Here is a 12,798-nt window from a genome sequence, read left to right as displayed (position 1 = left end):
AGGTTTCATATATGTATACATTGTGGAATGACAAAATGGAGCTAATTAGCATACTCATTTCCTCACATACATATTTTATTGTGATGAGAACATGTTTACAATCTACACTTACAGCTGTTTTCAAGTATACAATGCTTAGTTATTAACTATAGTTGTCATGCTGTTCAGTAGATCTCTAGAACTATTCCTATCTGAAATTTTGTATTGTTTGACTAACATCTCCCGAGTCCCTCCACGGCCCCTGCCTCTGGTAACCACCTTTCTGCTCTCTACAAGCATGAGTTCAATTTTGTTAGATTCCACGTAGAAGTGAGATCATGCAGCATTTGTCTTTCTGTCTTTGCTCTTTACAACTTTGTCACGTATTTATTCACCTTTCCAGAGGGGGTCTCACTCTGTCACCCAGGCTGGAGTACAGTGACACAAACACGGCTCACCATGGCCTCCACCTCCCGCGGTCAAGAGATCCTCCCACTTCAGCCTCCTGAGTAGCTAATACCACAGGCGTCCACACCACACCTGGCTAATTGTTGTATTTTTTCTAGAGATGGGCTTCCTCCATGTTGCCCAGGTTGATCGCCAACTCCTGGGCTCAAGTGCTCCACCTGTCTTGGCATGCCAGAGAACCGGGATTAGAGGCATGAGCCACCGTGCCCGGCCTCGGCTTTATTTCACTCAGTATAACATCGTCTAGGCTCATTCATGTTACAAACGACATGTTTCCCTTCCTTTTTTTTAAATAGCATTCTATTGCATGTGTATGTCTTTTTTTTTTTTTTTTTTTTTTTTTTTTTTTTTTTTGACAGAGTTTCCCTCCCGTCACCCGGACAGGAGTGCAGTGGCATGATGTTGGCTCACTACATCCTCTGCCTCCCAGGTGCAAGCTGATCTGGGCACAATGGTGTTCATAGCCACTGCAGGATTCATCTTCAACATCTTCTCATCTCTTCTTAAAACAAGCTGTACCTTCGTCAACAGCTGATTTCTTCGGAGGACTCTCCTTATAAGCTTTACATAAAACATCAATGAATTCTTCATTCCTCCACCCAAGCTTCACCGTAAATTTGGTTTGTTTTTGCTGCCATTTTAGCGGAATTCGTGTTGCTCTGATAGGAGTCCTTTTCAGTGGGTGTCTCATCCTTCTTAGTGCCTCAGAGTGGATCTGGTTCAGAAAGGTTATAACAAGTTAGTATAAGTTTGTTTTAGTGTAAAACAACTGAAATCCATGCAGAGATTTTTCACAACGTCCATTTTCTGTGAACCTTTTGAAGACCCCCTGTGTTGAACGTTGGCCATGTCCTTGGAGAGAAGTGGATGCCGTCCACTTCCTGTCCTCAAATTGCCCACAGTGCAGGAGTGCACAGAGCAGGGAAAGGCCACCCCAGCGAGGTCCTGCCCTCCAACGTGCAGCAGACTGCCGGCCCAATCCTGACTCCCTGGTGTGCTGTGTGGGCCAGAGCAAGTTGACGAACCTCCCTGAAGCTCAGTTTACTCCTATGTAGCTCAGAACCAGTAGCCATGATAGGACTGCTTGGCAGGGACGGTTAATTAACTCAGGAAAAGCAACCTAGCTCCAAGGGTAGCAACCAGGAGTTCGAGTTGATTCCATCCGCAGACCCTCTGAGGCGTTCCCAAGCTGTGGTGTGGTGGAAAATTAATTGGGTTTAGTGTGATTGGATTGAAGTGCCAATCTAATGAAGGGGAAGTCCCGCCCACTCTGCCCTGTGCCTATATAAAGGCGAGGCGCGGCGGCCGCGGCACTCACTGAAGCCCGCGAGTCCGCAGAGCAGCAGAGCCAGGCCAGTGCTCCAGAAGGCAGCAAGATGTTGAGAGCCACAGCTCCTTGCTGGTTCCCACCCGGATATCCAGAAGCTAAGAAGGTGGCCGAGGAGCTGGCCCTCGAGGCTCTAGAGCTCCCACTGCCCTCTCATCAACCTGCCCGGAACTTCGGGCTCTGGGTGCCCCAGATGTACAACCAGGCCTCAGCGCTTGTGGGGATCCAGGCGGAGCCTCAGAATAGCGGTCCGGCCGTGGCCCCAGAGTGGCCCAAGATGGTGACGGAGGCGTGGTACTTCCCTGCGCAGAGGGCATCGGCCTGCCAGCCGCCAGCCGCCCCAAGGCTGACAGAGAGGCCCCCCGCAGTCCGCATCTCAGCCCCCAGGGAGAGGAAGAGGATCGCCCACTTTCCCAGCCCTTGCTTGGACACAGGTCCCACAGATGCCAAGAGAACCCTGGCGGCCAGCAGCCACCAACGCTCCGATGGCTCCAAGGTCGGCACACAGCCATGGAAGACGCACAACAGGTCAGGGATGGCATACAGGACCTCCACCACCGACAGCTCTAAGCGAATCGCCCATCGTCCATCCTTACGGAGTCTGAAGAAACCCATCCTCCTCCGAAAGTCTGGGTGCCGAGTCCCCACCGTCATCCGCCGAGGCTATCTCCAACTGCTCACCCAAGAGTGTCTCCAGTTCTGCGCCTCCGAGCAGGAGGCGAAGGAGAAGGCGCTGAACGAGGAGAAGGTGGCCCACGACCGCAGCCCCAACAAGAACGTCTACCTGAATGTGGTGCTGAACGCCCTCAAGAGACTGAAGGGCCTGACCCCCAGCTCCATGCCCGGCCTCAGCAGGACCGCTCTGTACAGCCGCCTCCAGGACTTCCTGCTCACTCGGGAGCAGCTCAAGGAGAACGGCTACCCCTTCCCGCACCCCGAGCGGCCCGGAGGCGCCGTCCTCTTCACTGCCCAGGGGAAGGGGCCAGGCGACTCCTCCCGCAGGGTCTGCTGCCGCTGTGGCACCGAGTACCTGGTGTCCCCTTCGGGCCGCTGTGTACGCGACCAGGTGTGTTACTACCACTGGGGGAGGGTCCGCTCCAGCCAAGTGGCCGGAGGCCGGCTTACCCAGTACACCTGCTGTGCAGCCGCTCCTGGCTCCGTGGGCTGCCAGGTGGCAAAGCAGCACGTGCGGGACGGCCGCAAGGAGAGCCTGGATGGCTTCGTGAAGACCTTCAAGAAAGAGTTTTCCAGAGACGCTTATCCCGGAATCTACGCCTTGGACTGTGAGATGTGCTACACCACGCACGGCCTAGAGCTGACCCGTGTCACCGTGGTGGACGCCGACATGCGGGTGGTGTACGACACCTTCGTCAAGCCCGACAACGAGATCGTGGACTACAACACCAGGTTTTCCGGCGTGACCGAGGCCGACGTCGCCCAGACCAGCATCACGTTGCCGAAAGTCCAAGCCATCCTGCTGAGCTTTTTCAGCGCCCAAACCATCCTCATCGGGCACAGCCTGGAGAGCGACCTGCTGGCCCTGAAGCTGATCCACAGCACCGTGGTGGACACGGCGGTGCTCTTCCCGCACTACCGGGGTTTCCCCTACAAGCGCTCCCTAAGGAATCTCACGGCCGACTACCTCGGACAGATCATCCAGGACAGCCAGGACGGGCACGACTCCTGCCAGGACGCAAACGCCTGCCTGCAGCTGGTGATGTGGAAAGTCCGAGAGCGCGCCGGGATCCAGCGAGGCCACCCGTCCGCCTCTCCCGCCGCCCTGGCCTGTCCTCAGACCCAGGCCTCTTCCACAACTGCGATCGCTCCCGAGAGCTAACCCAGTCCACCTGGCCGCAAAGCGACAGAAACCGAAGCAGCCGGTTCTGCAGGAGAGGGCAAAAAGCCAAGACTAACCCCGACCCCGACTTCCAGTCCCCCGGAGTCCCTGCCGCGGTCCCTCGCGCCTGGCCCCATCCCTCTGACCCTCCCAGACCTCTGTCCTTCTTCCACCGCTAGCCTCCCTCAGCCCACCTGGACTTCCATGATCTCTGAGAACAAAGCCAGCCCCCTGGCCCCCCAGCCTCCTGCCAGTCTTAACTGCTGGGCGTCTTCCTCTCCTCTGGTGCTATCGGAACCTCCCCTCCCCCACCCGAGCTTTCCCCCACCCCCGGGGGCTGGCAAAGAATCAATGTCTCTAGGAATTTCAAAAAATGAAAGAATTTAAAAACAACGGAAAGGCATTTGCTCCTCCATGTGCCCTTACCTATTTTTCTGTAGAGGCACCACGCTGAGGTGGGTGAAGCACTTGGGCTCTGGAATTACACATCTGGCTTCAAATTCAACTTCCACCACTTACTGGCTTTGTCATATTGGACAAAGGACGTTTTTGTGCTTCTACGTATTTATCTTTAAAGTGTGATCATAAGGTCACGATAAGGCATGAATGAAGCAACACATGGCAGGCCTTGAAACAATCGCACATAGTAGGTATTCGATTCATGTTAACTATGTTTCCTTCTTAAAATGGCTTACATTGGGAAATCGTGAACACTGTATCATTAACCCTTGGAACAACCCAATGGGTAGGTAAATAAAGCTTAATTTTATACCTCAAGAAACCATGCGTCTTCACCTGCGCCAAATGCTCATGATTGTAAGGAGCACTGGTGGTTCGTTTATTATGTACTTGGTACTTTGCACCTATTAATCCAGTTAGTCCTCATAATAGTTGTGAGAGAGATAGCGTTTTATCCCCATTTTACAGATGAGGAAACTGAAGCACAAGTGTTAAGCAGTTTATCTGAGGTATCCTAGCTACAAGTCAGGTGCAGTCAGCCTGGCTGCAGAGCCCTTGCTCTGTCCGCTGCACTACCTGACTTCCCAGGAGTATGTATGGTGAGAGTCAAAGTGGATTCTTCCACACAACCAACCAATTACAATGTCTGAATCAGTCAGGCGACTTCCAACTGGGCTCCAGGAGAGAAGGAATCATCACGCCTGTCTAAATCCATGTTCCCATTTTGAATCTTCAATGAGAGATGAGACGCTAAGTAGCTAGTTTTGGTGGAGTGGCCTATTTTACACGTGTTTGTGTGTGTGTGTGCGTGCGTGTGTGTGTGTGTGTGTGTGTATGTGCACCTAACTAAAGTAAACTGATAGTTTGAATGCTTACAGTACCATTAATTTAATTTGCATATGTGAGCCCCACACACCTATATACAAACACACCCTGATCCAGAACAATGACTTAGTGCAGAACGGGATTTCCACTCTGTCACACAAATTCAGGAAAGCACTGAAGTAGGGCATTTCTGATTGATTTTCCATTGCTGGAATATTCCTTTACAACATAGACTCCTTCTGTGGAGATTCCATAAATAAAGTCTTTTTTTTTTATTGTGCGATATTTCTTTTAATTTTCATAATTTATTCAAATATAAATTTTAATTTAAAGTTGAAAATAAAAATTATATGTTCATGTCGTTCAACATGAGGTTTCATATATGTATACGTTGTGGAATGACAAAATGGAGCTAATTAGCATACTCATTTCCTCACATACATTTTCATTGTGATGAGAACATGTTTACAATCTACACTTACAGCTGTTTTCAAGTATACAATGCTTAGTTATTAACTATAGTTATCATGCTGTTCAGTAGATCTCTAGAACTATTCCTATCTGAAACTTTATATTGTTTGACTAACATCTCCCCCATCCCTCCTGGGCCCCTGCCTCGGGTAACCACCATTCTGCTCTCTACAAGCATGAGTTCAATTTTGTTAGATTCCACGTAGAAGTGAGATCATGCAGCATTTGTCTTTCTGTGCTTGCTCTTTACAACTTTGTTACGTATTTGTTCACCTTTCCAGACAAGGTCTGACTCTGTCACCCTGGCTGGAGTACAGTGACACAAACACGGCTCACCATGGCCTCTACCTCCCGCGGTCAAGAGATCCTCCCACTTCAGCCTCCTGAGTAGCTAATACCACAGGCGTCCACACCACACCTGGCTAATTGTTGTATTTTTTCTAGAGATGGGCTTCCTCCATGTTGCCCGGGTTGATCGCCAACTCCTGGGCTCAAGTGCTCCACCTGTCTTGGCATGCCAGAGAACCGGGATTAGAGGCATGAGCCACCGTGCCCGGCCTCGGCTTTATTTCACTCAGTATAACATCGTCTAGGCTCATTCATGTTACAAATGACATGTTTCCCTTCTTTTTTTTTAAATAGCATTCTATTGGATGTGTATGTCTTTTTTTTTTTTTTTTTTTTTGACAGAGTTTCCCTCCCGTCACCCGGACAGGAGTGCAGTGGCATGATGTTGGCTCACTACATCCTCTGCCTCCCAGGTGCAAGCTGATCTGGGCACAATGGTGTTCATAGCCACTGCAGGATTCATCTTCAACATCTTCTCATCTCTTCTTAAAACAAGCTGTACCTTCGTCAACAGCTGATTTCTTCGGAGGACTCTCCTTATAAGCTTTACATAAAACATCAATGAATTCTTCATTCCTCCACCCAAGCTTCACCGTAAATTTGGTTTGTTTTTGCTGCCATTTTAGCGGAATTCGTGCTGCTCTGATAGGAGTCCTTTTCAGTGGGTGTCTCATCCTTCTTAGTGCCTCAGAGTGGATCTGGTTCAGAAAGGTTATAACAAGTTAGTATAAGTTTGTTTTAGTGTAAAACAACTGAAATCCATGCAGAGATTTTTCACAACGTCCATTTTCTGTGAACCTTTTGAAGACCCCCTGTGTTGAACGTTGGCCATGTCCTTGGAGAGAAGTGGATGCCGTCCACTTCCTGTCCTCAAATTGCCCACAGTGCAGGAGTGCACAGAGCAGGGAAAGGCCACCCCAGAGAGGTCCTGCCCTCCAGCGTGCAGCAGACCGCCGGCCCAATCCTGACTCCCTGGTGTGCTGTGTGGGCCAGAGCAAGTCGACGAACCTCCCTGAAGCTCAGTTTACTCCTATGTAGCTCAGAAGCAGTAGCCATGATAGGACTGCTTGGCAGGGACGGTTAATTAACTCAGGAAAAGCAACCTAGCTCCAAGGGTAGCAACCAGGAGTTCCAGTTGATTCCATCCGCAGACCCTCTGAGGCGTTCCCAAGCTGCGGTGTGGTGGAATATTAATTGGGTTTAGTGTGATTGGATTGAAGTGCCAATCTAATCAAGGAGAAGTCCCGCCCAAAGGGCAAAAAGCCAAGACTAACCCCGACCCCGACTCCCAGTCCCCCGGAGTACCTACCGCGGCCCCTCGCGACTGTCCCCATCCCTCTGCCCCTCCCAGACCTCTATCCTTCCACCAATCGCCTCCCCCAGCCCCGAGCCCCCACTCCCAGGCCCCCGAGTCCCTGCCGCGGTCCCTCGCGCCTGGCTCCATCTCTCTGCCCCTCCCAGACCTCTGTCCTTCTTCCACCGCTAGCCTCCCTCAGCCCACCTGGACTTCCATGATCTCTGAGAACAAAGCCAGCCCCCTGGCCCCGCAGCCTCCTGCCAGTCTTCCCTCCTGGGCGTCTTCCTCTTCTCTGGGGCTTTCGTAACCTCCCCTCCCCCACCCGAGCTTTCCCCCACCCCCAGGGGCAGGCACAGAATCAATGTCTCTAGGAACTTCAAACATAAAAATAAAAGAATTTAAAAACAACGGAAAGGCATTTGCTCCTCCATGTGCGCTTACCTGTTTTTCTGTAGAGGCACCACGCTGAGGTGGGTGAAGCACTTGGGCTCTGGAATTACACATCTGGCTTCAAATTCAACTTCCACCACTTACTGGCTTTGTCATATTCGACAAAAGACGTCTTTGTGCGTCTACGTTTTTTCTTTAGTGTGTAATCATAATTGTCACGGTGAGGAATGAATGAAGCAACACATGGCAAGCCTTGAAACAATCGCACATAGTAGGTACTCCATTCATGTTAACTCTGTTTCCTTCTTATAATAGCTTATAATGGGAATTCGTGAACACTGTATCATTAATCCTTGGAACAACCCAATGGGTAGGTAAATAAAGCTTAATTTTATACCTCAAGAAACCATGCGTCTTCACCTGAGCCAAATGCTCATGATTTTAAGGAGCACTGGTGGTTCGTTTATTACGTACTTGGTACTTTGCACCTATTAACCCAGTTAGTCCTCTTAACAGTTGTGAGAGGAATAGCGTTCTTATCCCCATTTTACAGATGAGGAAACTGAAGCACAAGTGTTAAGCAGTTTATCTGAGATATCCTAGCTACAAGACAGGTGCAGTCAGCCTGGCTGCAGAGCCCTTGCTCTGTCCGCTGCACTACCTGACTTCCCAGGAGTATGTATGGTGAGAGTCAAAGTGGATTCTTCCACGCAACCAACCAATTACAATGTCGGAATCAGTCAGGCGACTTCTAACTGGGCTCCAGGAGACAAGGAATCATCACGCCTCTCTAAATCCATGTTCCCATTTTGAATCTTCAATGAGAGATGCGACACTAAGTAGCTAGTTTTGGTGGAGTGGCTGATTTTACACGAGTTTGTGTGTGTGTGTGTGCGTGCGTGCGTGTGTGTGTGTATGTGTGTGTCTGTGTACCTCACTGAAGTAAACTGATAGTTTGAATGCTTACAGTACCATTAATTTAATTTGTATATGTGAGCCCCCACACACCTATATACAAACACACCCTGTTCCAGAACAATGACTTAGTGAAGAACTGGATTTCCACTCTGTCACACAAACTGAGGAAAGCACTGAAGTAGGGCATTTCTGATTGATTTTACCGTTGCTGGAATTTTCTTTTCCTTTATAACATAGACTCCTTCTTTGGAGATTTCAAAAATAAAATATTTTTTTTTATTGTGTGTTATTTCTTTTAATTTTCATAATTTATTTAAATTTAATTTTAAGTTGAAAATAAAAATTATATATGTTCATGGCATTCAACGTGAGGTTTCATATATGTATACATTGTGGAATGACAAAATGGAGCTAATTAGCATACTCATTTCCTCACATACATATTTTATTGTGATGAGAACATGTTTACAATCTACACTTACAGCTGTTTTCAAGTATACAATGCTTAGTTATTAACTATAGTTGTCATGCTGTTCAGTAGATCTCTAGAACTATTCCTATCTGAAATTTTGTATTGTTTGACTAACATCTCCCGAGTCCCTCCACGGCCCCTACCTCTGGTAACCACCTTTCTGCTCTCTACAAGCATGAGTTCAATTTTGTTAGATTCCACGTAGAAGTGAGATCATGCAGCATTTGTCTTTCTGTCTTTGCTCTTTACAACTTTGTCACGTATTTATTCACCTTTCCAGAGGGGGTCTCACTCTGTCACCCAGGCTGGAGTACAGTGACACAAACACGGCTCACCATGGCCTCCACCTCCCGCGGTCAAGAGATCCTCCCACTTCAGCCTCCTGAGTAGCTAATACCACAGGCGTCCACACCACACCTGGCTAATTGTTGTATTTTTTCTAGAGATGGGCTTCCTCCATGTTGCCCAGGTTGATCGCCAACTCCTGGGCTCAAGTGCTCCACCTGTCTTGGCATGCCAGAGAACCGGGATTAGAGGCATGAGCCACCGTGCCCGGCCTCGGCTTTATTTCACTCAGTATAACATCGTCTAGGCTCATTCATGTTACAAACGACATGTTTCCCTTCTTTTTTTTTTAAATAGCATTCTATTGGATGTGTATGTCTTTTTTTTTTTTTTTTTTTTTTTGACAGAGTTTCCCTCCCGTCACCCGGACAGGAGTGCAGTGGCATGATGTTGGCTCACTACATCCTCTGCCTCCCAGGTGCAAGCTGATCTGGGCACAATGGTGTTCATAGCCACTGCAGGATTCATCTTCAACATCTTCTCATCTCTTCTTAAAACAAGCTGTACCTTCGTCAACAGCTGATTTCTTCGGGGGACTCTCCTTATAAGCTTTACATAAAACATCAATGAATTCTTCATTCCTCCACCCAAGCTTCACCGTAAATTTGATGTTTGTTTTTGCTGCCATTTTAGCGGAATTCGTGCTGCTCTGATAGGAGTCCTTTTCAGTGGGTGTCTCATCCTTCTTAGTGCCTCAGAGTGGATCTGGTTCAGAAAGGTTATAACAAGTTAGTATAAGTTTGTTTTAGTGTAAAACAACTGAAATCCATGCAGAGATTTTTCACAACGTCCATTTTCTGTGAACCTTTTGAAGACCCCCTGTGTTGAACGTTGGCCATGTCCTTGGAGAGAAGTGGATGCCGTCCACTTCCTGTCCTCAAATTGCCCACAGTGCAGGAGTGCACAGAGCAGGGAAAGGCCACCCCAGCGAGGTCCTGCCCTCCAACGTGCAGCAGACTGCCGGCCCAATCCTGACTCCCTGGTGTGCTGTGTGGGCCAGAGCAAGTCGACGAACCTCCCTGAAGCTCAGTTTACTCCTATGTAGCTCAGAACCAGTAGCCATGATAGGACTGCTTGGCAGGGACGGTTAATTAACTCAGGAAAAGCAACCTAGCTCCAAGGGTAGCAACCAGGAGTTCCAGTTGATTCCATCCGCAGACCCTCTGAGGCGTTCCCAAGCTGCGGTGTGGTGGAAAATTAATTGGGTTTAGTGTGATTGGATTGAAGTGCCAATCTAATGAAGGGGAAGTCCCGCCCACTCTGCCCTGTGCCTATATAAAGGCGAGGCGCGGCGGCCGCGGCACTCACTGAAGCCCGCGAGTCCGCAGAGCAGCAGAGCCAGGCCAGTGCTCCAGAAGGCAGCAAGATGTTGAGAGCCACAGCTCCTTGCTGGTTCCCACCCGGATATCCAGAAGCTAAGAAGGTGGCCGAGGAGCTGGCCCTCGAGGCTCTAGAGCTCCCACTGCCCTCTCATCAACCTGCCCGGAACTTCGGGCTCTGGGTGCCCCAGATGTACAACCAGGCCTCAGCGCTTGTGGGGATCCAGGCGGAGCCTCAGAATAGCGGTCCGGCCGTGGCCCCAGAGTGGCCCAAGATGGTGACGGAGGCGTGGTACTTCCCTGCGCAGAGGGCATCGGCCTGCCAGCCGCCAGCCGCCCCAAGGCTGACAGAGAGGCCCCCCGCAGTCCGCATCTCAGCCCCCAGGGAGAGGAAGAGGATCGCCCACTTTCCCAGCCCTTGCTTGGACACAGGTCCCACAGATGCCAAGAGAACCCTGGCGGCCAGCAGCCACCAACGCTCCGATGGCTCCAAGGTCGGCACACAGCCATGGAAGACGCACAACAGGTCAGGGATGGCATACAGGACCTCCACCACCGACAGCTCTAAGCGAATCGCCCATCGTCCATCCTTACGGAGTCTGAAGAAACCCATCCTCCTCCGAAAGTCTGGGTGCCGAGTCCCCACCGTCATCCGCCGAGGCTATCTCCAACTGCTCACCCAAGAGTGTCTCCAGTTCTGCGCCTCCGAGCAGGAGGCGAAGGAGAAGGCGCTGAACGAGGAGAAGGTGGCCCACGACCGCAGCCCCAACAAGAACGTCTACCTGAATGTGGTGCTGAACGCCCTCAAGAGACTGAAGGGCCTGACCCCCAGCTCCATGCCCGGCCTCAGCAGGACCGCTCTGTACAGCCGCCTCCAGGACTTCCTGCTCACTCGGGAGCAGCTCAAGGAGAACGGCTACCCCTTCCCGCACCCCGAGCGGCCCGGAGGCGCCGTCCTCTTCACTGCCCAGGGGAAGGGGCCAGGCGACTCCTCCCGCAGGGTCTGCTGCCGCTGTGGCACCGAGTACCTGGTGTCCCCTTCGGGCCGCTGTGTACGCGACCAGGTGTGTTACTACCACTGGGGGAGGGTCCGCTCCAGCCAAGTGGCCGGAGGCCGGCTTACCCAGTACACCTGCTGTGCAGCCGCTCCTGGCTCCGTGGGCTGCCAGGTGGCAAAGCAGCACGTGCGGGACGGCCGCAAGGAGAGCCTGGATGGCTTCGTGAAGACCTTCAAGAAAGAGTTTTCCAGAGACGCTTATCCCGGAATCTACGCCTTGGACTGTGAGATGTGCTACACCACGCACGGCCTAGAGCTGACCCGTGTCACCGTGGTGGACGCCGACATGCGGGTGGTGTACGACACCTTCGTCAAGCCCGACAACGAGATCGTGGACTACAACACCAGGTTTTCCGGCGTGACCGAGGCCGACGTCGCCCAGACCAGCATCACGTTGCCGAAAGTCCAAGCCATCCTGCTGAGCTTTTTCAGCGCCCAAACCATCCTCATCGGGCACAGCCTGGAGAGCGACCTGCTGGCCCTGAAGCTGATCCACAGCACCGTGGTGGACACGGCGGTGCTCTTCCCGCACTACCGGGGTTTCCCCTACAAGCGCTCCCTAAGGAATCTCACGGCCGACTACCTCGGACAGATCATCCAGGACAGCCAGGACGGGCACGACTCCTGCCAGGACGCAAACGCCTGCCTGCAGCTGGTGATGTGGAAAGTCCGAGAGCGCGCCGGGATCCAGCGAGGCCACCCGTCCGCCTCTCCCGCCGCCCTGGCCTGTCCTCAGACCCAGGCCTCTTCCACAACTGCGATCGCTCCCGAGAGCTAACCCAGTCCACCTGGCCGCAAAGCGACAGAAACCGAAGCAGCCGGTTTTGCAGGAGAGGGCAAAAAGCCAAGACTAACCCCGACCCCGACTTCCAGTCCCCCGGAGTCCCTGCCGCGGCCCCTCGCGACTGTCCCCATCCCTCTGCCCCTCCCAGACCTCTATCCTTCCACCAATCGCCTCCCCCAGCCCCGAGCCCCCACTCCCAGGCCCCCGAGTCCCTGCCGCGGTCCCTCGCGCCTGGCCCCATCCCTCTGACCCTCCCAGACCTCTGTCCTTCTTCCACCGCTAGCCTCCCTCAGCCCACCTGGACTTCCATGATCTCTGAGAACAAAGCCAGCCCCCTGGCCCCCCAGCCTCCTGCCAGTCTTAACTGCTGGGCGTCTTCCTCTCCTCTGGTGCTATCGGAACCTCCCCTCCCCCACCCGAGCTTTCCCCCACCCCCGGGGGCTGGCAAAGAATCAATGTCTCTAGGAATTTCAAAAAATGAAAGAATTTAAAAACAACGGAA

The 12,798-nt window shown here is 51.7% G+C and overlaps 1 protein-coding gene and 1 pseudogene across 1 annotated transcript; both read left to right on the top strand.

Moving 5' to 3' along the window:
- The first annotated feature begins 1,807 nt into the window (after positions 1 to 1,807).
- Positions 1,808 to 7,200, top strand: LOC139355592 (exonuclease GOR-like; annotated as a pseudogene).
- Positions 7,201 to 10,486: 3,286 nt separating this feature from the next.
- LOC139355591 (exonuclease GOR-like) lies at positions 10,487 to 12,579 on the top strand. Its single transcript, XM_071067430.1, is given in 3 exon segments — positions 10,487 to 12,335; positions 12,338 to 12,371; positions 12,374 to 12,579. Coding segments are annotated over 3 exon segments (2,073 nt in total). The 5' UTR covers positions 10,487 to 10,502.
- Positions 12,580 to 12,798: the final 219 nt, after the last annotated feature.

Source organism: Macaca nemestrina, chromosome 8 (assembly GCF_043159975.1).
Source record: "Macaca nemestrina isolate mMacNem1 chromosome 8, mMacNem.hap1, whole genome shotgun sequence".
Taxonomy (NCBI): domain Eukaryota; kingdom Metazoa; phylum Chordata; class Mammalia; order Primates; family Cercopithecidae; genus Macaca; species Macaca nemestrina.
This window is presented reverse-complemented; position numbering and strand designations above follow the sequence as displayed.